General features: G+C 58.4%; 1 protein-coding gene and 1 long non-coding RNA gene across 2 annotated transcripts; both read left to right on the plus strand.

The window, feature by feature from the left end:
- The first annotated feature begins 9,665 nt into the window (after window positions 1–9,665).
- Window positions 9,666–19,959, plus strand: LOC142073649 (uncharacterized). Its single transcript, XR_012670440.1, has 3 exons — window positions 9,666–9,699; window positions 10,018–10,074; window positions 19,886–19,959. It is a non-coding gene; the product is annotated as an uncharacterized LOC142073649 (long non-coding RNA).
- Window positions 19,960–20,151: 192 nt separating this feature from the next.
- On the plus strand, window positions 20,152–21,648 carry LOC142073650 (uncharacterized). Its single transcript, XM_075133651.1, has 5 exons — window positions 20,152–20,169; window positions 20,301–20,360; window positions 20,472–20,527; window positions 20,755–20,824; window positions 21,019–21,648. Exons 1-5 carry the CDS (start codon window positions 20,158–20,160, stop codon window positions 21,538–21,540), a joined length of 720 nt encoding a protein of 239 aa, XP_074989752.1. The 5' UTR covers window positions 20,152–20,157; the 3' UTR covers window positions 21,541–21,648.

Consider the following 21,648-nt stretch of genomic DNA (forward strand, 5'->3'; position numbering starts at 1 on the left):
CATCGGCTCACAGACACCAATGTGGTGGATGGCAAATGGCGTTTATTGGTCTGTAACACGGCGTTATATACCTTGGGTTTACGACGTCACTTCTGTCTGCTTACTTCACAACCTAAATGCTACTGGCTATCAGGGGAGGGGTCCTATCTTTCCGTACAGCGCGATATCTTCCGGCCGCCTGATCCTAACTACCCACATTTCCCCCCTCCCTATGCATAATGAAACTAGCTAAATGTAACAATCTTAAAAAGATATATATCATAATCTCGGGTAAAAAACGTTAAAATATATACTATAAACTTGAATAGAAAATACAAGGCACGCTAATGCAAGAGATAACTAGGGTGTAACAGGGAATAACAGGGTAACAGGGTAGAACTAGAGGTAGGTAAAAAATTCTAAGCAAGAACATTCTTAGAGCAATTGTCGGCGTTCTATCATCATGATGTTAACTTGTTCTAGCCGGCTCCTGGCAAACGACACAAGCCTATTCAATATACAGGGTCCAAAGATCAATGCTATTACGATTGTTACAATTGGCCCTATCAGGGTAGATATCAGGGTGGCAAGCCACGGTGAATGGTTAAACCATGATGCAAACCAATTTTGCTGCGCCTCTCGTTCCCTTTTTCGTTTTTCTAGTCCTTCTCGCAATTTGGCCGTGGTGTCTCTCACTATTCCAGTGTGGTCGGCATATACACAGCATTCTTCTCTCAGCGCAGCGCATACTCCTCCTTGTTGTAAGAACACTAAGTCTAATCCTCTTCGATTTTGCAGCACTACTTCAGATAGTGATCTAATTGAACTTTCTAACGCACTTATTGATTGTTCGATTCTAGCTAAGTCCTCAGCTACTGCTATTCTCAAGGCACTAAATTCTTTATTTTGTTGCACTAAGGATGCTACTCCTGTACCCACTCCCGTGCCTGCTATGATCATTAGAGTGGCTACTGTTAGTGCTGTAAAGAGTTCCCGTTTTGACAGATGGTGTGCTGGGGTAATCTGTGAGTCAGACAAAGTCTTCGGAATGGTAAAAGATTTTAGGGATTATAGCTACTTGGACACAATATTCCAAGGATTCATCAAATTTGTCCAATGACAAACAAGGTGTAACTCCCATAATAGAACAAACCCACTTGGTATTGTTGGCCGGTATTAACCACTTTGCAGGGGTTTTATCCTGTGTCTCATTAACACATAGTTGTTTTTTATGGTTTGGGACTTTACCCACGCACACGCCGCTTCCTACAACTTCTGCTAATGTAATCCCTTGTTTTTCTATGTCCCATGTGCACTGGGCCGGATTTGAACCATTTACTCGCATGGGCTTGTTATCTACTCCTACAGCCTCGTAAAAGGGTGGCCGTATTCCGTAACACAACCAAAAATGCTCCGTAAGATTTGGGTTAGTTTTGTTCAGCAGCTGATAGCTAGCTTGCATCATTTTCCAGAGAGAATTTCGGTCAGAAATTTTGGCGGTGTGTGCAATAACTGTGGCATTATTTACAATACTATATGGTAATGGTGTAGGTGTCGTTGGGCCAGGTGGCTTTTGGTGAAGAACCGGGGTAGGCCCAATTACTCGGTTGGGGCCTGCTGGCAGTGGATCTTTCAGAACAATCTCCTTCTTTATGAGGATAAAACCACCTCTGTCTGTCCCTGGTTCTAGGTACCTTACTCCCCACATTTTCCCAAGAAGCCAAGCGTCTTCTCGGGGGTTGGTAACATTTAAAAAGAGGAATGAGCAAGGTTGGTGATGCGCTCGTTTTGGCCCTTGTGCCGGGGCACTTCCCCGGCGAGCGATCTGCCATTTTGGACGGGTTGCCTCTGCTAGCTGTTTGGAACACTTATACGGACCCCACCGGACTTTTAGGTGTTTATCCTTACCGTCACCCGGTATCCAAGTAGGGGCTATGGTCTCACATCCCCAATAACGGCAAAAATATTGATCAGGGTAGTTACAATAACCTTTCCCAGGATTAGAGCTGGGGCACATATAAAATTCTGAGTATCCCCAGCATGGGTTTATCGGGACAAGCTGACACGGAGTGGCAGTGAAGCTCGGCACACCTGATGTAATCCGAGTAGCGATAATGTGCTGATCTTCAACTCGAATGAGGGACCATTTAAATGGACGATGGGGATGGTGTTCTGATACTGCTTGTCCCATAATAACGAGCTCTAAAATGAAGATTAGACATTGTGGGTGTAAACATTGTAGCCTCTGCTTATGGGGGTTGTGTCGCCGTTGTCCGGATTCTGCTGGTGCGGAACTCTCAGGTGTGGGCAGGATGTTTGCTGATTTGTCGTCTTCTCTTGCTACCGGAGCATACGGATTACGAGGGCGTCCAATAATCCAGTTCTGTGGAGAAAAACTCACAATTTTTATTAGTTTTATTCTGGAGGTCTGGTTTGATGGACTTAAGCGGACACCACTGAACTGTTCCATCTCTTTTGACCGCGGCATACCCTCGCCCTGTAAGGACTAGCCTCCACCCTTGTTCCCATTCTCCTAGCTCATTTCTGACTATGACCAACGGGCCTTCTTCTAGCGCCCGAGTGGCCCAATGTTTTTGGGTGGGGCTATTTTTCTCTTCCCCCCTGGGAAATTGGTTTAGTGCTAAAAGAGCGGTTGCTAACAGGCGTGCTTGGTCTCCCGGGGGAATGGCGCTGGTGAAACCTTCTGTTTTTGCCAGCACCTCTAATTTAGATTTTAGAGTTTGATTCGCTCGTTCGACTATGGCTTGTCCTGTGCTATTATACGGAATGCCGTGCGTTAGGGTAATACCCCATTTCAAAGCAAATGCCTGAACTGATTTGGAGACAAAATTCGGACCGTTGTCTGTTTTGATCTGATTAGGAATGCCAAGCCACGCCATAACCGTTAACCAATGTTGGATGGTTGCTTTGGAGTTGGTTCTAAGGTGTTGTGTGGCTACGATCATTCCACTATATGTATCTACAGTTACGGCTAGCCACGCTCGGGGTTTTAGCAACTGACAGAGCGTAAAGTCTGTTTGCCACACTTCGGAGGCTTTGAGACCTCTGGGGTTGACTCCGCTGGACCACAGTGGTGTTTTCTGACAGTGGGGACATGTGGCTACTACGTGTTTTGCGTCAGTGACCGAGATCCTGCATTTCTTCGCTAGCGCTTTAGCTCCGATGTGGAGGGACTCGTGTAGCTGACGGGCATCCCTTAGCGTCCACAACCTTTTCGCTGCGGCGTCTGCTTTGTCGTTACCGGTTTGGAAAAACCCTTTGATTGGGTCGTGGCTGTTAACGTGGATGACCGATATGGTGCCCTTTCGAGAAAAAAGTGCTTCTTCCAGCATCAGGGCTGTTGTGGATGTTGACACGCCGGGCCCCACATCGAATTGGTCACGATATTGAGATGTTCCTCTGGGAACAGTCCACACGCCAATACTACGGCCATCACTTCTAGCTGCTGGGCTGAAAGCGCACAGTCGGTCATTTTAATGCAGTGCCGTTTTTCTCCAGATTGCCATACGGCCGCTGCAGTTGAGGTCGTTGAGGATGCGTCTGTAAAGACCGTTGGTCCCTGTTGGGGCCGGTCCATGATCTTCTGTGGGAGGTCGATGTCGACAATGGTCAGCATTTGAGTCCAGGGGGGCTTTGTAGCATACCGGACTTCTCCGCCAAACCCAACAAGAGCTATAGCTAGATACTCTGACATCGTCACTGAATGCTTTGGGAGCTGCTTGCGGAAGGGTAGGTATATCTTGGCGGGTTCGATGCCTAGGTGTCTTAGGGTGAGTTTTCTGCCTTTCATGATGAGATTACCAAGGCACTCGACTCCTGGAGAGAATGCACGTGATGGTTTTCCCAGGACTATCCATTGTATTGGTCGAGCCTTTTCAGGGGGCCCCTGGGCTAGTGCCCCTACTCCCCCGCCCTCCGTGAAATGTACATACAGATCAAGCGGTACACCAGGGTTCCACCTGGCGAGCGTGCTTGACGATACCTGTTGCTCGATAAAGTCAAGAGAGTTCAATGCTTCCGTCGTCAGGGTTTTTTGTTCCCAGGGGCTCTTTCCTTTCAGAAGATCGTATAGGGGGGCCATGATTTCGGGAGGGATCAGGACAATGTTACGGAGCCACTGCAAGGATCCCACTAATTGCTGCGTATCATGGAGTGTTTTGATGTTCCGACGGATTTTTATTTGGGGGGGCGTTACGTAAGAACTGGTGATCCCCACCCCCAGGAAAGTTACACATGGTCCCCTTTTAACTTTCGCGCCTGCGATTTCGAACCCGTTTGTTTTTAAAGTTTCCGAAACCGCTGATACTAACTGGTTCACCTGATTTTCTGTCGGCGCGGCGATTAGAATATCGTCCATGTATTGAATGATAGTCGCAGTGGGATCAGCGCGCCGAACCGGTGCTACTGCGCGATCCACTATAATTTGGCAGATAGTAGGCGAGTTGATCATTCCTTGAGGCAGCACTTTCCACTGGAAACGTAGGTTGGGGCGTGAGCTGTTTGGGAACACTACAGAAAAAGCAAACGGTTCTTTGTCCTCCTCATGCAGTGGTATTGAAAAGAAACAGTCTTTAATATCAAGGACAGCACACGGTTGTCCTTCTGGTATCATAGAGTTCATGGGCAGCAGCGTTGGGACAGGACCCATTGGTTGAATTTTCTTGTTTACTTCACGCAGGTCATGGAAGAGACGAAACCCCTCGCCGGTTCGTTTGGGTATTACAAAAACTGGGGTGTTCCATGGGCTAGTGGAAGGCTCTATATGACCTCGTTGTAACTCGCGGTCGACTAGCTTAAGAAGAGCGTCCATTTGAGGCTTTGACAGGGGCCACTGCTCGACCCACACTGGGTCGGACGATTTCCACGTCAGTTTAATAGGTGGAAGTGGGTGTGCGGCAGTGGCCCTCACAATAAATTTGTCACCCTGGCTTTCAGAAGGGCTAGAGCGTCCCTTCCCAGCAGGGGTGGGACTCCTGACATAACATATGGGAAGAGGGTAATGGTTTTCTCCGGCCCTTTTTCAGTGTGAAGCGTGATTGCTGTTAGTTGAGCACTTTTCCAAGCCCGGGTTAATCCCCCGACTCCACCCACCATGGGGGCGTTTTCTAATTTCCAATGCGGGGGCCAGCTTGTCTCAGGAATAACTGTAACATCTGCTCCGGTGTCAATCAAAAAAGGGACACTAATGGTGGTGTCATCTAGGGTATTATAGAGGGAACAGATGCCCCACACCACTGGCGGGCTATCGCATTTTACTGCCAGGGCCACCCTGGGGTCTCGCCCCCAGGAGATGGTTGTTGCTGCCCTTGAGGTAGGGACTGGTTCGGATGGATCGTCGGTTGAGCCACAAAGTTGGTCGTTTCTCGAGGGGGCAGCGGGTTCGGGAGTGTTGTGCCCCATCCGGGGTTGGCATAACTGGGCCGCCTTATGTCCCAAGTGGGAGAGGGCTCTGCGCGGCCCGAGTGCCCTCTCCCCTTCCCGTTTCCCTGGTTTTTAGATCTACATTCTTTGGCGAAATGTCCTTTCTTTCCACAGGCCCAACATGGTCCTCTCGGTCGATTTTGGCGCGGGGGGAGCGCTGTGGGCGGGTCCCCCAACCGAGGGCAGCTTGCCACCACGTGGCCCGCCTGACCACATTTAAAACATGCCATCACATTAGCTATTGCAGTGCGAACAGCTACCTGAATTGGGGCTAGATGCTCTTCCTTTGCGACATGCTTGATCACGTCTGTGATACTTGACCCCACTGGCAGTGATCGTAGGATCTCTTTGGTTGCCGAATTACACTGCTGACGTAAGCAATCTGCAACAACCGGGCCTTTCGCTTCCGCGGGCAGGGTCGAGGAGTCGACCGCTGCCTGAAGGCGATCCACAAACTGCGTAAAGCTCTCGCTTTCATTTTGCTTAATTGTGGACCATGGCGACGGCTTGGCAATAACTCTAGAAGCGGTGCGAATAGCTTCTCTAGCCGCGCGGGTAGTTGTCATAACTTCATGGGCCCGCAGGCCCTGGGCCTGCGCCTGGGGGGTAATCATTGTTGGGTCTGTACCCATCAGCCGCTGCAGACTGGAACCGTGTAGTGGGTGATCCGCCCCGGCCACTTGGGCTAATTGTCTCGCACAGTTGTCCTCCCATTCTTGCTTAAAAACGATCATCCCTGCCCCATCAAAAATCAATATACAAGTTTGTTTTATATCGAACGGGAGCATATCGTCTCCCCCAAAGACACCATCTATGAGGGTGGAGACCATGGCAGAATTGAGGCCTTTATCTGCAATCGACTTAACGATCGCTTGTATATCTTTAGGGTTTACTGGCGAGTAAACCCTCTGTCCCTCGTCCGTCACTCGGACCGGGAACGCTAGCTTGGCTGATGGGACCCACTCGGCACACGCAGTCTTTATTTTCCTCCAGTCGGTGAGGGGGAGGTTTTTGTTTTTATTTTGGATGAAAGTGTTTTGGCTTTTGACTGTGTGTACTCCCATTTCCTCCTCCTCTGAGCTTGGATCGGTCACGAGCCACTCGTCCCAGCTAGTGTCTGATCCGGAGCCGGAACTCGACTGACCGGCTGCTTCCGGTTTCTGATACCTTTTTGTCGGGCTCCAGCCCCGACCGCTTCTCCTGCGGGCGGGCCATTCCCTCCCTCTTGGCCCGCCCCTCCTTGCTGGTTCGCCCCGCCCTTTGCCCGGGGGGGTGTCTGCCCTCTGAGGGCATTTTTTCAGATGGTCGCTCTGATTGGCTTTCCGCCCTTCGCTCACGCTCCCCTCCTCCTCCTGGCCACTCCCGCCGCCTTTCTTCTTCTCGTTCTCCTCCCCTTTTTGTTCATGTGCGCTTGTTAATGCTAGCGCCTCCTCCCTGTTCCCGCCGTGGGCATCTTCGGCCCGCCCTTCCCCTTTGTGCTCGGCGCCATCTTGGGGCGTCTAGGGCGGTGGTCTAGACTCTGTTATTTTCGTGACGTCCCTGGCCTCCTCAGCCAACCCTCCCCAGAAGGATTTAGCTCTCTCTTGCGCTTCCGTAAGCGGGTCAGGGTTCGGGGATTGAGGGGACATGCCGCCCTCTTGCGGATCTTTAGGCTCTGCAGAATCATCACCATCTAAGGGGTGCAAAGTCTGCGTGGCTGCCCCAACTCCCAATTTCGGGATGGCCAGCAAACAGTCCTTTGCCGCCCTCCAAGTCTCCTGTTCTTGTATTGCCTTCTGCAGGGCCTGTACGACTTTCCCCCACGACTTAAGGTTTTTCCCACAACCCAAGGACATCGTGTCCTTGGCCAACGCTTTGGTACATTTATCCCACACTTCAGGGTGGAGAATATCCACCGGCTGGTCGATGACCCCAATTTGCAAAAGCCTCGCAACTGCGAGAGTAAAATCTTTGGGCTTACAATCGATACCCCACTGCTTATGTAATTGCGATACGACCTTCACAAGAGCTTCCATCTTCCTTCTTGGTCCGGGAGCGTCCTCCCTGCGGGGCTGGTCCTGCCGCTCCGGCCGCCGTTCACCCGATTCCAGGTGGGCTTTCCCGGGTTTCGGCACCACTTGTCGCCTTCGTAAGGCGTGGCGACCTGGTTCAGGAACAGCACGGCGACCCCCCTTCCCCGGGGGGCTCGGGCCATCGGCTCACAGACACCAATGTGGTGGATGGCAAATGGCGTTTATTGGTAGATAACACGGTGTTATATACCTTGGGTTTACGACGTCACTTCCGCCTGCTTACTTCACAACCTAAATGCTACTGGCTATCAGGGGAGGGGTCCTATCTTTCCGTACAGCGCGATATCTTCCGGCCGCCTGATCCTAACTACCCACAGCAGCCTGCAAGCACGGTGTCTGCCTGGGCTAGAGCAGAGGGCTAGTCTTTATTTTTCCCCTTCCCGGGCTGTAGTTTGGGGGCTGGATGCTGGATCCAAACGGGGGCTGGATGCTTGAGGCCTGTGCTGAAGCCCACGCGGTGTGTCTCTCCGCGCACATGCGCACACCCGTGGTGCACGCGCGTGTGTGCGAGTGTCTGCATGTGCCTGCTGGGAGTACATGCACAGCCTGGCTCACGCTTGGACTTGGGGCCGGGAGCTGCCACAGCTGGACAGCCGCGGGACAGGCAAACCCCACAGGGAGATGCTGACACGCGGCGCCCGCAGTCACTCCCGCCGCTGTGCTAAGAGTAGGTGCTGAGAGTGATGCCCCGTTTCCCCGGTGGCCGCGCCTGGGCCCCACGGCACCTCTTGGCACCAGCCCCAGGGACGGGATTGCCGTGTCACAGTGGGCAGTGATGGCCGTATCACTGTGATGTCACTGTGGGCTTGTGACATGGGCGCCCCAGCGGGTACAAAGGAGGCTGCTCCCAGAGCTGGGGGAGCATCTCGAGGAGAACCTCGGTGCTGCTGGGCAGGAGTTTGGAGAGTACTCGCCAACGACCTGTCCTGTCCGCCGTGCAGTGGAAGGCCCCCGACGGGAAAGAGGAGGGTGAGGGCAGAGTACCCCACAGTCCCCGCAGCCCTCGGCTGGGCGAGGGGGTGGCCGGGGCTCTGTGTGTGGCTGTGAGCAGTGGGGGGAAGGCAGGAGCCTGGGCTGAGGCAGGGCCAGGTGGGGAGGAGGAAGCGTGTGCTGGGGATGGTGGGGGACCAAAAGGAAGGGGGTCCCGGGCTGGGGGGCGTGTTGATCTCACAGGGTGGGACGTTGACGCTGAAGGTGGCATTGCAGAGGCCCCAGGGCAGGGCAGCCCCACGGGCAGCAGGGGCCATGCGGGGTTGCCTGGCACAGCAAGGCAGGGGAAGCTCCTTCTTTCCTCAGCGGTCCCTGGTGCTCCCCACCGCCTCCTGCCACCTGCTCAGCATCCAGCTGACGCAGGCCAAGCCGGGCATGGAACTAGTGCGCACACGCGCTCAGGAGCGCTGGCTGGGGGCAGCGTGCAGGCACGTGAGTGCCGATGGCTGTCAGTGCCCCTCTCCGGGGGGAGGCTGCTGGGCCAGCCCAGGGCATCCCTGACTGTGCATGTGCGTGGCCGTGTCCTGTGCGTGAGAGAGCGCAGGTGCACCTATGCCTGAGGAGCATAAGGTAGCGCGTGGCTGTGCCCGTGGGTATTCGGCTGCTGCTCTGCCAGCACCCGTTTCGCTGGGCACAGCTGCAGCCGAGCAGGGTGGCGTGCCTGTGCACAGTCGTGCGGTGGTGCATCCCCCCGAGCGCACCCGCCTGTCCATGTGCAACTGTGTGCCAGGGTAGGGCAGCGTCCCCACGAGTGTCCGTGCCCACGGCCGTGACCCTCACACTCTGCTGGCTCCTGACGTGCAGGTGCAGCCATGCAGACAGAAGCGGTGAAGCAAGACCTCCGCATGCTCCGGGAGCGCCTGGCTCAGTGTTCTGCTGAGTCACAAAGGCACAAGGAGCTGCTGCGGCGTCTGGTAGGTGTGGAGTGTTCCCCTTGTCCCCGGGAGCTGGGGCTGCGAGAGACCTGACCCTCTGACCCCTCCTTTCCCCACGCAGGGGAAGAAGCAGCAGGAGCTGCAGGAAACCATGGAGCAGCGCAGCATGGAGGTCAGTGTCCCCTCCTCTGGCCATGTCCCCCAGCTGGGGCTCCTGGGGCTGTGTCAGGGGCTCAGTGCCTGGGTGCGGCTCCTCTTCCCAGAACTGTGTCGTGGCGCGGTGTTTGGAAAAGAACCGTTGGGAGCTCCAGCAGCTGGAGGGGCTGGTGGCCCACACCAAGGTGAGTTCACAGAATCACAGACTGGTTGAGGTTGGAAGGCACCTCTGGAGATCATCTTGTCTTGTCCAATGCCCCTGCTCAAGCAAGGTCACCTAGAGACAGCTGCTCAGGACCATGTCCAGATGGGGACCGCGTCCAGAGTTGGGCCTGGGGGTCCCTCTGCCTGCCCGCAGTGCCTGCAGGGCTGGGAAGGAGAGGGGATGCGTGGGCAAAGGCAGCGCCCGAGAGGAGCTGGGAGGGGATAATGCCGAGGGGAGTGCACTCGAGGGAGTGTGCCGGTGCCCTGATGGCTGCTCCTCTTCCCCTCCTCTCCCGCAGGAGCACTTGCAGGTGGCAAGCAGGGAGGCAGCCGCCAGCCTGGAAGAGGCGCAGAAGGTACAGGGGAGAAGGAGGTCGTCGTGACAGGGGCAGGGAGGGGGGTGCCAGTGCTGGGTCCGTGCATCCCAGCAGCCACGGGCAGGGTGGGAGGTGGCAGGGGAGGACATCTACTCCGGGATACGGCATCCGTGATGGAGGGATTGGGCCCCGGGATATCCTTCAGGCTGTTGGCTGTGCTGCAGAGGGGACCCTGATGTGAGTCTGCAGGCACAGCAATATGGCTTTGGGGAAGGGGGCAGGATGAATGACCCTCACCGGTGTGTCGGGGCATGCCGTGTGTAACAGGAACTCAGGCATGGGCTGGAGGGCAGATGCTGGGTAGTCTGGCGATGCGCCCTGGCCGGTGTCAGTAGGGGTCCTCCTCCACCCCTGCCCCTCCCGGAGACGCTCCTGTGCCCTCTTCCCTCCCAGGCAGACCTCTTTTGGGGAAAGGCAGAGGGAGGCACAGCAGTGCGGGAGCAGATCAAAGCCTGCGACCCGCATCCAGAACTCCCTCGGGGAGTGGCCAGAGCTGACGGGCAATGGCGCTAGCCCCAGGACACCCGGGTGCCTGCCGCCCTGGCCGTGGCCTTACCTCCCAGGGCCCTGGGGACTGACTGGGGACGACCTTTCCCGCCATGGCTCCCTGCAATTTCTCCCGCTTGCTTTGCAGTGGCAGCAGTGGTCAGAGCTGGCAGAAGCTGTTCAGGAGCAGGTCGAGGTCAAGAAGGTACAAGGGGGACAGGAGGGACGGGGGCTCAACACGTTTGTGGGGGCAAGTCCCCTCAGAGCGGGCATGGCATGGACTCCTGACCGGGCCCTCTGCTTGTCCAGCTGCTCAGGAACAAGCTCCAGCGCCTCCTGGAGAGACGGGAACGCCTCCGAGAGCCAACAGCTTTGTGAGTGGTGATGGGGCCCTGATTGAAACCTGGGGCAGCGGGGTGGGGGAGTGATGAGCAGCTTTGGGCAGACCTCTGCCGCTCGTAGACATCCTTCTGGCTCCTGTCAGCCCCTCCAGCCTGCTCTGGAGAGCCCTTTGCCTTCTCCTAAGCAGCTCAAAACACCTCTGAGCAACTCGGGATCCTGGAAGCTGCTCTGCGCAACTCTGAGCAGCTCCCAGGCTCTCCTCCACGCTCCCCAGAGCTGCGGTGGGACAGGGGAGGGGAACGGGTCTGTGCAGTGCTGGGATACCGGGGGTGCCTGGTGCCAACCCCAGCAGAGGCTGGGCAGCACCCTGGCTCCCTGTTGGCCACCCGCGGGGTCGCCATGCCGGCCGAGGTCTCTTCTCACAGCCTAGAACGCCATGGTGTCTGTAGCAGGGAGAAGAAAGCGCAGGCAGACGAGACAGAGTCGTCGCTGCTGCAGGAGATGGTGGCTGTGCGGCTGGTAGGACAGACAACCCCGCTGTGGGCTTTGGGGAGGGAAGGGTCTGCACTGTGCCCGGGAGACATGGGGGCACTGATCTCAGCGGGACAAGGGTGGGGGTCTGAGCCCCGAAAACCTCGGCCGCCTCGCACACCCCAACACGTGTCCCTGCTGTGCCTTGGCCTGCAGGAGGAGCAGCTGGCGTCAAGGAGGCATAAGAGCACTTCTTGGCTGAGGTGAGTTGCCCTGGGGGCTCGGGGTGCCGGGGCTCTGCCATAGGCAGTGGGGTGCCTGCGCCAGTGGTCCAAGGGCATTAGGCAGCTTTGGGCTTCTCTAGGATGAAACGTTTCAGTATTTCTTTTCTTCCTAGCGTGGGGGGGTGCATAGGGGGGAATTTTGGGGCTCACTGGGGGGACCTACAGTAGAGCTGAAAGAGATGCCCGGGCCCCTCACTCCAGTTCTGAGCGGGGAGTGTTGTGCCCAGCACGGTGCAAGGTGCCACGGTGGCGTTCGAAGAGGTTGGCTGGAAAGAGCTGAGACAAATGGGCCCCCTGCTCTGCCTGACCCCTCTCCTGTCCCCCAGGGGACTTCTTCTGTTCCTCGCCTTCCTGCAGATCGCCATCCTCATCCTGGTCCTGCTGAAGAGGGACATCCTTAACTGGGTCTTGCCACCAAAGCTGGCGGCCGCCTTTGGGAGCCGCCCAGCGAGCTCCCGGTTCTTTTGAAATAAAACTAGAAAGAGAATAAAGAACTCTGTGATTGTAGGACAAGTGCGTGACCTTGCCAATGAATGTCAGCTGACAGGTTGGAGGGAGGTGGCTGCTGCTTTCCCTTCTGCCTGTGCGCGCCCCACCATGGCTCTGCCTCAGACCTGGCTCTTGCCCGACTTGGAGGCAGGAGGCTGTATCCACCACCCTGCGCAAACGGCTGCCCATGTTAAGACAGGCGCAACGCAACTTGAACAACAATGACCTCACTTGTAGAAGAGGGTTTGCTGTTAGAAGAAACCACACCAAAACAGCTGAGAGCGGCAAAGTTGCAAGAAAATCAGGCAAATTCAGTTAATAAATATGCATTAAGCATGCTTGCACTGGGGGTTCACATGAACAAATACTCCAAAGCGAGTGGCAACAAGTGACGTCGTGGCCAAAGCATAGAGCTTATGTAAATTGTAAAAATGAGTATGTGAGGAGTCTTAAAACCGTATATGAAGAATCAAGAGCGGAAAAAGGGGTACTTCTCATGCTCCCAGCCAAGAGGCACCTTTATTGCCAGCAGTAAAAGGGGTTTTAGCTAGCGTGTCCTGCTGCCGTCTTTCCAGTACCTGCGCACGAACGAGAAGAAAACAAAATACGAGCAAACCCTTCTTTGCTAACATCAACGAATGCCAGGTGACCGGTCAGAGGGAGGTGGCTGCTGCTTGCCCTTCTGCCTGTGCGCTCCCCACGATGGCTCTGCCTGTACACCTGTATGTACCGAGCGCAGGTTCACGGGGAGACGGCGAGCCACAACGACCACCCACAAGCCCAAGAGCTCCTTTAGGAAGCATAATAAACCAAAGATGATGTGTGCCAGCTCGACTTGTGTCTGCCGCGTGCCCTCACCCCTTCCTCACGGTGTCCCCCCACGTGCCGGCAGCCGCCGCTCTCTGAGCAAGTCAGAGACCCCATTCCTCTTGGCAGCCTGCAAGCACGGTGTCTGCCTGGGCTAGAGCAGAGGGCTAGTCTTTATTTTTCCCCTTCCCGGGCTGTAGTTTGGGGGCTGGATGCTGGATCCAAACGGGGGCTGGATGCTTGAGGCCTGTGCTGGAGCCCACGCGGTGTGTCTCTCCGCGCACATGTGCACACCCGTGGTGCCCTGCAATCCCCTGCGAATCCCTTTCCCCCCCCGGCCCTTGGCCATCGTGTTGCGTGGGGCTGTCGGGGTTATAATCCACAGGAAACACAAAGACAGGTGCAAAATCCTACTCCAGGGGTTGATTTGTCTCTTTGTTGCAATTTTCATTAAAAATTAGATTAGCAAAATTTGATAAAAGAATATTAAACCTCAAACATGTTTGTGCCAGATGGGTTTCGTGGATGTGCTGACCTCTTCTGGATGCACAACCCTCCCCACCACGTAATGAAGCCCACATGACTCAGACAGGGCAATGCTGCCACCTTCCCGACAATATCAAACCAAAATAATTTCAGGATTTTTCTCCTAGCAATTCTTCCAGCCCAAGAATTCCTGCAGGGACACCCCCTGCCCGCAGGCTGTAGTATGGGCTTTCTCTAAAGGGGGTGATCACTGGGGAGGAGCAGGGCAGCAGCAGGGCCCTGGCTTGTGCATCTCCCATCAGCCGGATCCCTCAGCCCTCGCGGCTGCATCCCATCTGTGCCCATGCACTTCTGTACGGCCGGCTTCCCTAAGTATTCCCTGACCTGATCCTCTTCCGCCAAGGGTCTGCCTTGCTCCAGCCTTTCCCCCGGCCTCTGTGACCTGGGATTCCTGAAGGCCGGTCGGGCTGGTAGAGACAGCAAAGGCAGCTTTCAGTGCCTCAGCCTTTCCCACCTCCTGTGTGCCCAGCTCCCCCACCTCGTTCAGCAGCGGGACCCCATTTCTCTTCGCCGTCCTTCTGTCACCTGTGTACTTAGAGGCAGCATTGGGGCTGTGATGGGGTTGTTTGGAGGAATTGTATGCATGATTAAAAATGCATTTAAAACCCTGCGGCCGGGCCCTGATCGTGCCCTACAGTCCTAAGGGAATGCTGGCATGAACACACTTCAAGCCAGGGCCTTTAGTGGTGGTAATCCTGGTATGGGGGGGACACAGAAACCCCCCGGGCGGGAATGGGGGATGAGAAGGGTGCCTCCACCCCCCCATGCTGCGCAGAAGGGGCAGAGCCAGGGTATATATAAGCAGGGGCTGGTACCTGGTGGGGGGGGAAAGGGATTCGCAGGGGATTGCAGGGCCCAGGGTGGGGCAGGGATGCCTGGGGGAGGGTTTCGTGGTGCTGTCACGGCACCCTTGGGGGGATGTGGCACTGCAGGGGCACCTGTGGGGTGAGGAGCCATTTCCCTGCCAGGGTGCCAGGCCCTCGATCCCCTCTGTTACCCCCTCAGTATCCCCAATCCCCTCACTTAACCCCAGAAACCTCAGCCCCAAAGATGCCTCTGCTTCCTCCCAGACAGCCCCGATACCCTCAGTTACCCTTCCAGGCATCCCAGATCTCCCACTCAGACGTCTTCTCAATCTCCTCAAATGCCTCCTAAATACCACTGATCCCCTTGCTTCCACCCAGAAGACCCCGATCCCCTCAGTTCCCCCGTTCAGACACCCCCAATCCTTTGAGTTCCTCTCAGACTCCCTCCATCTCCTCAGTTCCCCCCTGCACACTCTTCATTGCCTTCACTTCTCCCCAGGCACCCCCATCACCTCAGTTCTCTCCAGACAGCCCCGACCCCCTCGGTTCCCCCACCCAGACCCTCCTGATCCCATCAGTTCCCCCCAGACATCCCACTCCTTTCAGGTACCCCAGGCATCTGCTCCCCACAAGGGCCTCCCCCCCTCCACCGTCTGGGAGGACGGCCATGGCCGGGAGCTATTTCCCCCAAAAAAGGGGGAGGCTGAGGGGGGGAGTTGTTTGCTTCCCAAAAGGGAGAGGTGACACAGAAGAAGAACACAGAAAGGGAACTGGGGACGATTCACAGGGAAAACTAAATCCAGTCAGCGGCACCGAGCACAGGAAACCCTTCCAGGAAGAGTTTGCCCACTTCCTTTCTTTCTCTGGCTTGCTCTTTCCAGGGGTGCCTGCTGGAGATTTTTCCCATTTCCGCGCAATATTGGTGCTGTAGCAGAGGTTCGTTCTCATGGGAGGGCACAAAGCCAGAAGCGAGTGCAGGAGAGTCTGTGTGCTCAAATGCTGCAGAGGGGAGCGTGGGGAGGGCAGCCAGGAGAGGGCGAGGCCGGTGTGACTGCCGCCATTTCGGGGGCAGGGAGCCCTCCCGACGGGGCGGGGCCGCCTGTGAGGGGCCAGGATGTGCCAGAGGAGCAGGCACGGGGAGCTCCCAGCGGGCCCCATCCCCTTGCAACAGAAACGGCTTGCTCATTGGTAGAGCAGAAGGGCAGGGCCCCCTGATTGGTTGCTGCAGTGTACATGGGTGGGTTGAGTGGCTGGGGGTTGGTGGTGCTGGCGGGGGGTGTTGGGTGGAGAGTGTGTGCAGAGTTGGGCCGTGTGCAGAGTTGGGCCGTGTGCAGAGTTGGGCGTGGGGGTCCCTCTGCCTGCCTCGGGTGCCTGCAGGGCTGGGTAAGAGAGGGGAGGTGAGGGCAAAGGCAGTGCCTGAGGGGAGCCGGGAGGGGATAATGCGGAGGGGAGTGTGCTCATGGGAGCGCCCGGGTGCCCTGATGGCTGCTCCTCCTCCCCTCCTGTCCCACGGGTGCACTTTCAGATGACCAAAAGGGAGGCAGGGGTGTTACTGGGGTGGGAGGGGCAGGGCAGGGGGAGGAGGGGAACACATAACATTTACCCTGGGGTCTGGGTCCACGATGGAGGGATGGGGCCATTGCAGATTGCACAAGCAGTTGGTGGTGGCTGCGCTGCGGAAGGGTCCCTGATGTGAGTCTGCAGGCACAGTAGGGAGGCGCAGCAGTGTCCTGTGCCGGAGAGCACCTGGGTGCACCTCTGCTTGGGAGCGCAAGGCGGTGCGTGGCTGTGCCTGCGGGTCTACGGCTGTTCCTGTGTCAGCAGCTACAGTGCTGGACACAGCTGCAGGTGAGCAGGGTGGCACGCCTGTGCGCAGACGTGCAGGAGTGCATTCCCTCGAGCGCACCCGCGTGTCAGTGTGCGATTGTGTGCCAGGATAGGGCAGCATCCCCACGAGTGTCCGTGCCTGACAGTGCCCATGGCCATGCCCCTCACACCCTGCTGGCTCCCGATGCACAGGTGCAGCCATGCAGGCAGAAGGGACGAAGGAAAACCTCCGCATGCTCCGGGAGCGCCTGCCCCAGTGTTCTGCTGAGTCACAAAGGCACAAGGAGCTGCTGCGGCGTCTGGTAGGTGTGGAGTGTTCCCCTTGCCCCCGGGAGCTGGGGCTGCGAGACCTGATCCCCTGACCCCTCCTTTCCCCACGCAGGGGAAGAAGCAGCAGGAGCTGCAGAAAACCATGGGACAGTGCAGCATGGACGCCAGTGCCCCCTCCTCTGGCCATGTCCCCCAGCTGGGGCTCCTGGGGCTGTGTCAGGGGCTCAGTGCCTGGGTGCGGCTCCTCTTCCCAGAACTGTGTCGTGGCGCGGTGTTTGGAAAAGAACCGCCGGGAGCTCCAGCAGCTGGAGGGACTGGTGGCCCAGACCAGGGTGAGTTCTCAGAATCACAGACTGGTTGAGGTTGGAAGGCACCTCTGGAGATCATCTTGTCTTGTCCAATGCCCCTGCTCAAGCAAGGTCACCTAGAGACAGCTGCGCAGGACCATGTCCAGATGGGGACCACGTCCAGAGTTGGGCCTGGGGGTCCCTCTGCCTGCCCGCAGTGCCTGCAGGGCTGGGAAGGAGAGGGGATGCGTGGGCAAAGGCAGCGCCCGAGAGGAGCTGGGAGGGATAATGCCGAGGGGAGTGCACTCGAGGGAGTGTGCCGGTGCCCTGATGGCTGCTGCTCTTCCCCTCCTCTCCCAGGGGAGATGCTGGGTAGTCTGGCGATGCGCCCTGGCCGGTGTCAGTGGGGGTCCTCCTCCACCCCTGCCCCTCCCGGAGACGTTCCTGTGCCCTCTTCTCTCTCAGGTAGACCTCTTTTGGGGAAAGGCAGAGGGAGGCGCAGCAGTGTCCTGTGCAGATGTTTTCTGGCTCCTGTCAGCTCCTCCAGCCTGCTCTGGAGAGCCCTTTTTCTTCTCCTAAGTAGCTCAAAAAATCCCTAAGCAACTCAGGACTCCTGGAAGCAGCTGTGCGTAAGTCTGAGCAGCTCCCAGGCTCCCCTCCATGCCTCCCAGGCCTGGGGTAGGTCTGTGCAGTGCTGGGATACCGGGGGTGCCTGGTGCCAACCCCAGCTGAGGCTGGGCAGCACCCTGGCTCCCTGTTGGCCACCCGGGGGGTCGCCATGCCGGCCGAGGTCTCTTCTCACAGCCTAGAAACCCATGGTGTCTGTAGCAGGGAGGAGACGGTGCCGGCAGACGAGACAGAGGAGTCGCTGCTGCAGGAGATGGTGGCTGTGCGGCTGGTAGGACAGGCAACCCCGCTGTGGGCCTTGGGGAGGGAAGGGTCTGCACTGTGCCCGGGGGACATGGGGGCACTGGTCTCAGCGGGACAAGGGTGGGGGTCTGAGCCCCGAAAACCTCGGCCGCCTCGCACACCCCAACACGTGTCCCTGCTGTGCCTTGGCCTGCAGGAGGAGCAGCTGGCGTCCAGGAGGCATAAGAGCACTTCTTGGCTGAGGTGAGTTGCCCTGGGGGCTCGGGGTGCCGGGGCTCTGCCATAGGCAGTGGGGTGCCTGCGCCAGTGGTCCAAGGGCATTAGGCAGCTTTGGGCTTCTCTGGGATGAAATGCTTTGGTATTTCTTTTCTTCCTAGCTTGGGGGGGGCTGTAGGGGGGGATTTTGGGGACTACTGGCGAGAACTGTGGGCCGGGGTGTTTTCCCATGCTTGTGGAGACTCACGTCCCAGCCTGCCTGAGGGAGCAATGAGAAGGGGCTGGGGAGGCAGCCCGTGGGGCTCCCAGCTGGGGACACGTTTACACGGAGGCCGGCAAACATTACCACCCACAAACCCCTAGACCCCCTCAAGCCCCCTCCCGTCTTCCCCACAGCTCCCCACGACCCCGCAGCCACCAGCCTGCCCTCTCGCTCCACGGTCCCTATGGCCCCCACGCTGCCCCTCTCACGCCACAGTTCCCCACCCCCTGCCCTTCTCCCAGTCAGTGCCAGGGTCCCAGTCTCACCCCCTCCCTGGTGGCCCCACAGCCCAGTGGCCCCCTGTCCCCATCCCCAGCGGTGCTGTCCCCGTGGCCCCCTTGCCAGGTCCACCCCATCCCATGGGGCCCATTCTAGCAGTCTATCGTAGCCGGTGGCCCTGTCCCCAAGGTCCTGTCCCTCCTCACCCCACAGCCACCGGCCAGCCCAGCCCCTGCTGCTCCCTGCCAGCTTCTCCAGCCACTCGCAGGTTTTGCTGCCAAAGGGAAAGGCCCTGTGGGATGGAGGCCGGAGCGACCCAGCCTGCCAACTCCTGAATGCGGCGTCGCTGCACGCAGCCGCTCGAGGGGTCGGAGCTGCAGCAAGTGGGTCGCTGCCTGCCTGCCACGTACCCCCAGCCCTTCCTCCTGATGTCCCCCCATGTGCTGGCAGCCGCAGCTCTCTGAGCAAGTGAGAGACCCCATTCCTCTCGGGAGCCTGCAATCATGGTGATTGCCCGGGCTAGAGCAGAGGACTAGTGTATATTTTTCCCCTTCCCAGGCTGTAGTTCGGCGGCTGGATGTTTGAGCCCTGTGCTGGAGCCCACGCAGAGTGGCCCTCCGTACACGTGCGCACACCCGTGGTGCACACGTGTGTCTCTGAGTGTCTGCGTGTGCCTGCTGGGAGTATATGCGCAGCCTGCCTGCTGCCTGGCCCTGGGGTTGGGAGCTGTGAGAGCCTGATGGTCAAGGGACAGGCAAACCCCACAGGGAGACACTGACACGTGGCACCCATGGTCTCTCCCGCCCGTGCCCTAAGAGTGGGTGCTGAGAGTGATATCCTGTTTTCCCGGTGGCCGTGCCTGGGCCCCGTGTCACCTCCTGGGAGGTGATTGCCGTGTCACCATGATGTCACTGTGGGCTTGTGACACGGGCGCCCTGGCAGGTACAAAGGGCGCTGTTTCCGGAGGCAGGGGAGCATGTCGAGGAGAACCTCGGGTGCAGGGCATAGGCTTGGAGAGTACTCGCCAGCGACCTGTCCTGTGTCCGCCGTGCAGTGGAGGGCCCCCAACGGGATGGAGGAGGGTGAGGGCAGGGTATCTCCATGGTCCCGGCAGGCCTCAGCTGGGCGAGGGGGTGGCCGGGGCTCTGCATGTGGCTGCGAGTGGTGGGGGGAAGGGAGTAGCCTGAGCCGAGGCAGGGCCAAGTGCGGAGGTTGCATGTGCTGCTGGGGCTGGTGGGGGACCAAAAGGAAGTGGGTCCTGGGGGTTGGGGGCGTGTTGACCTCACAGGGTGGGACGTTCATGCTGGAGGTGTCATTGCAGGGGCCCCACGGGCAGGAGGGACCCCATGAGCACCCGGCACAGCACGGATGGGGAAGCTCCTCCTCTCCCCAGCGGTCACTGGTGCCCCCCACCACCTCCTGCCACGTGCCCAGCACCCAGCTAGCACAGGCTGAGCCGGGTACAGGGCGACGGGGCGTGCAGGATCCTGGCCAGGTGCGGGTGTGCAGATGGCTGATGGGCGCTGGGACATGGGAAGCTGGGGCAGCGCCACGTGCGAGGGGGCGTATGTCTGTGACAGGGAATCTGATGGTTCCCCATTCCTGCAGGAAGCTGAGGCTCCGGGCACTGATCAAGGAGCCAGCAGAGATTCTGTGCAGAGCTCCACACCAATGGTAAGCAGCAAGGAGCGGAGGTGGTGTGGAGTGGCTCCCGGTCTGTGGGGGCTGGGGCTGCAGACCCTGAGCCTCTGCTCTGCTGTCTGCAAGCAGGGGGAGATCCATCAGGATCTGCATGATACGATACAGGATCTCAACAGTAAGGTTGGTGTCCTCTGCTCTGCCCATGTTCCATAGAATATGGGGGCGTCCGTGACTTCCCTATGCCTGGCCTTGTGAGTCACCCAGTCTCCCAGTGCCCTGGAGCAGTGGCGTAGCGAGTGGGCATGGCCCTGGGGCTGGGGAGGGGCGAGGGTGCCCAGGTCCCCAGCCCAGCCGCCCGCATGGGACGCCCACTGTTTTGCAGTTGGGAAAGCACTACGCCCAGATGGTGGCCTGGCTGCAGGAGGATAAGCAGCAGAATGAGGTAGTGCTGAAAGGGCTGGGGGAAAACGGGTGGGTGCCCACGGGCCCTGGAGTGGGGGGATCGGAGAAGGGCGGCAGCAGGCTCAGGGACTCAGACCCTTCCTTCTCCCAGGTGCTGCATCAGGAAATAAAGCAGCTTGAAGAGGCACTGGAGCAGGAAGAGATCTGGTGAGTTGGGCCCCTCGCCCCACACGGGTGTCCGGGGGGTCTCTGCAGCCCCTGGCGTGATGGGGCTGCCAACGCTAGTGCCAGGCACTGGGGTGGGGGGAATGTGCAGCACGCGGTGTGACAGGGAAGCCCAATCCCTGTCTGGCGTGGTGTATGTTTGGAAGGGGCCCCCTCGCGTGGCCATGGAGGTCTGTAACTCGTCTATAACGAAGCCCTGTTGCCTGCAGCCAGCAGCAGAGGAAGAAGGAGGCAGAGGCGCCAGGGACTGTGCTGCCGGAGGTGGTGGAAGCACAGCTGGTAAGGGGGAGAGCCTGTGCCAGCCCCTACCCCGGCCAGCGTGGGTCTCGCTGGGGAGAGGGCTCCAGGGAGGTCACAGCCACGCACGGGCTATACTCCTGCGCAAGGCGCAGGCCAGGGGCACCGTGCAACTCCAGGTGTCCCGACCCTGCGGCAGTGCTTGACAAGTGTCCTTGCTCTGTGTTGACCTGCAGGAGAGAGACATGCTGGCGAGGAGACGCGGCTTCATTTACTGGCTGCAGCGAGTGTCCCCATGGGTCCCCTGTGCCCTGCGGCCCGCTCCCGGGCAGCAGGTGGGATGGGCCGGACACCTGCTCCAGCCGGCGGAGCTCACAGGTCCAGGCTGCTGGGGAGCCGCTGGCCGGCTGTGGGCTTTGCAGCTGGGAAGTGCTCAGCGTCGGTTTTCCCTGGGACGGGGTGTTTTCCCAGGCTGGTGGACTCCCACGTCCCACCCTGCCCGAGGGAGCAATGAGAAACGTCTGGGGAGGCAGCCCATGGGGCTCCCAGAACGACCTCCTCCATCCCGAAGGCAAGATGGGGTTGGGGTGCATCCACCCTGCCCTGTCTCTCGTCCCTCTTCTGCCCCACAGGACACTCTGCCTGCTCTTGGTGGGCCTGCAGCTGGCCGTCGGCTTCGCTCTGGCTGCTGCAGTGCTCTACGCCTCCTGGTACGACCCCGAGCTCTTCTACCGCCTGCTGTTGCGTGTGCTGTGTGAGGAGACCTACGCCCACCTGGCATATGCACTGGGAGAGATCCTGCCTGTGGTCAGTGAGGGGCTGCTGCCCTTTTGACAGCCCCCCCAATAAAGCTTTTCCTATCTCCA

This window comes from Calonectris borealis, chromosome 30, assembly GCF_964195595.1.
Source record: "Calonectris borealis chromosome 30, bCalBor7.hap1.2, whole genome shotgun sequence".
NCBI lineage: Eukaryota > Metazoa > Chordata > Aves > Procellariiformes > Procellariidae > Calonectris > Calonectris borealis.